The following is a 2,152-nucleotide window of genomic DNA, read 5'->3' as shown; positions in this document are numbered from 1 at the left end:
TGGGGATATAGGTGGACCATATGCTTCTTATACCTTCTGAGTTTTGTATCTGTTTAAAAAAATTAACATTTAAATTTTGTTTTTATATATGTTATAGGTTAGTGAAATTATACAGGGTGATTTTAATATTTATGAGTATTTTCTGATCTTGATTTTGAAGCTTTTAAAAATTACTTTTGTCCATAATTAAAACTAAGCAGTTCGCATCTTAAAATGGAACTGAAGTAAAAATTGAATGACCTAAAATGACATTGTGCATTCAAAACATGTGGGGTTTTTTGTCTTTTTTATCATTAGGTATTATGACTCTGTCCCCTTTTGACCAAATGAAGACTGCTTCCAATATAGGTGGATTTAATGCGGCAATTAAAAACAGTCCTCCTGCTATGTCTCAGTATATCACTGTGGGGTCCAATCCATTTACCGGCTTCTTCTATGCTTTAGAGGTATGAGTTTCATCACTGATCGTGAGTAAGGCCATGCTTGATTTTTTAACTTGTCTACAAATTGGATGTAGTAACTTAGCCTTAGGAAAATTAAAAAGTTTGCATTTCTAAGTTTCAGTTGAAACTAAAATTAATCTCAACTAGGTTTTTTCTAAATTCTTTAGATTAACTGAAAAGGCTCTGAAGTCAGCATAAAACAGTCTGCTTTGTTCCTGAAGCTCTGAGTCTTTGACAGCTGAGTAATCTTTAAATACTGGGGTGATAGCCAGAAGTTCAGGGTTGTCAATGACGTCAGCCAACCAGGGATTTGAGTAAATGAGGAATTGTAAAGACAGAACAAGCAACCGGCTTTAGTTGATGTAAGTGGTGAAAATTGCTTCCAAAAATGAGGGAAAGTTAGGTGTTAGATTTGGCACTTCTTATTTCTCACTTAAAAAGCAGCTGTCTCAGAATTATTCAAACTCTTTTTACTTTTATAAAAATGTGTATAAATTTGTGTGTGTATGTGTGTTTATATATAAATGTGTATATATATAAAGAGAGAAAAGAGCTAGTTGTGTGGGGATAGGTGGGAAATCTATAGCTCAGCTAGAATAATGTCATCTTAATGTCCTAGTTTAAAATTTAGTGGAACTACATTAAAATTTAAAGCGGGAAATCCTAGGGGTAAAATAAACTGGTAGTGATTTTATTTTTAAACTATAGAGTTAAAATTTTTTATTATATTCTCCTAAAATAAAATTTTTTCTGTATCCTCTGAAAGAAGTTGAGTTGCTAGTTCAGGCTATACAACTTCTCAAAGCTTTTTAACATAAGCCTTATTTAGAAAGTGTGTTTTATCTCTTTGTAAGCTACTGACTTTTCTCTTTTAAATGTTCTGGTTTTCAGGGAAGCACACAACCATTATTATCTCACGTTGCACTAGCAGTTGCAAGTAAACTCACTTCTGCTTTATTTAATGCTGCCAGGTAATTACGTAATAAATGAGAACTACCTAATGTGCATGTAGCTTGATTTTAACTTATACTTTGATAGTCTACAGTTTGAAACCTTCAAAGCACGGTTTATATTCTAATTTTCTTTTTCCAGTGGTTGGCTTGGTTGGAAAGGTAAGCACGAGGAAGAAGCTGTTCAAAAGCAAAAGCCTAAGGTCGAACCAGCTACTCCATTAGCTGTAAGGCAAGTCCGTCATGCTTGTCACATTTTAGTGTTTTTAGAAAGATACTCTTAAATGTATGGTCTTCCATTGTATTTAGTTGATTTGCTGGTCTCCTAAGTCTTTAGAGCTTCTGAAACTTGTTAATGTGGAATCTCTTCCCCCCACTAAAATGTAAAACTCTATGAAAAGAGTGATTCTTGCTTATTCTGTTCATAGCTGTTTCCCTATCGTATAGTAGGTACTCAAGATGTATTTGTTGAGTATACTTTTTAACAAATAAACTTAGCTAAAGTTAGTTTAGTGATAGCTGTTGAATTGCTTTTACAAATCTGGTTTGTTACTAACCTATATAAACTTAAAAAGTATTCAGTGATTTCTTAAAAAAAAATAAAAACAAGAATCATGTGTATTCAAGCACTTCTCGGAATATTGGCTTATGTTTCCTTGTTTAGTTCAGTGGTACTACAGAATGGGTTAGTGTATTTGATGAGGCTTTGAGGGGAGAACATGATTTTTGCTGTGTTTTGGCTTTGTTTTATTAATAGAT

General features: G+C 32.9%; 1 protein-coding gene across 2 annotated transcripts in view; it reads left to right on the top strand.

Moving 5' to 3' along the window:
- Positions 1-2,152, top strand: part of RAB3GAP2 (RAB3 GTPase activating non-catalytic protein subunit 2) — a 67,903-nt gene that overhangs the window by 19,337 nt on the left and 46,414 nt on the right. For both annotated transcript variants that reach the window (XM_023513890.1, XM_023513891.1), the window contains exons 6-8: positions 298-446; positions 1,335-1,414; positions 1,536-1,625. In XM_023513890.1, coding sequence (XP_023369658.1) covers positions 303-446; positions 1,335-1,414; positions 1,536-1,625 — 314 coding nt within the window. In that variant the 5' untranslated portion in view covers positions 298-302. The remainder of the gene's footprint in view (positions 1-297; positions 447-1,334; positions 1,415-1,535; positions 1,626-2,152) is intronic.

Source organism: Otolemur garnettii, unplaced genomic scaffold (assembly GCF_000181295.1).
Source record: "Otolemur garnettii isolate 467f Iridium unplaced genomic scaffold, OtoGar3 scaffold00045, whole genome shotgun sequence".
Lineage (NCBI taxonomy): Eukaryota > Metazoa > Chordata > Mammalia > Primates > Galagidae > Otolemur > Otolemur garnettii.
Note: the sequence above shows the minus strand (reverse complement) of the source record. Positions and strands in the feature narration are given on the sequence as shown.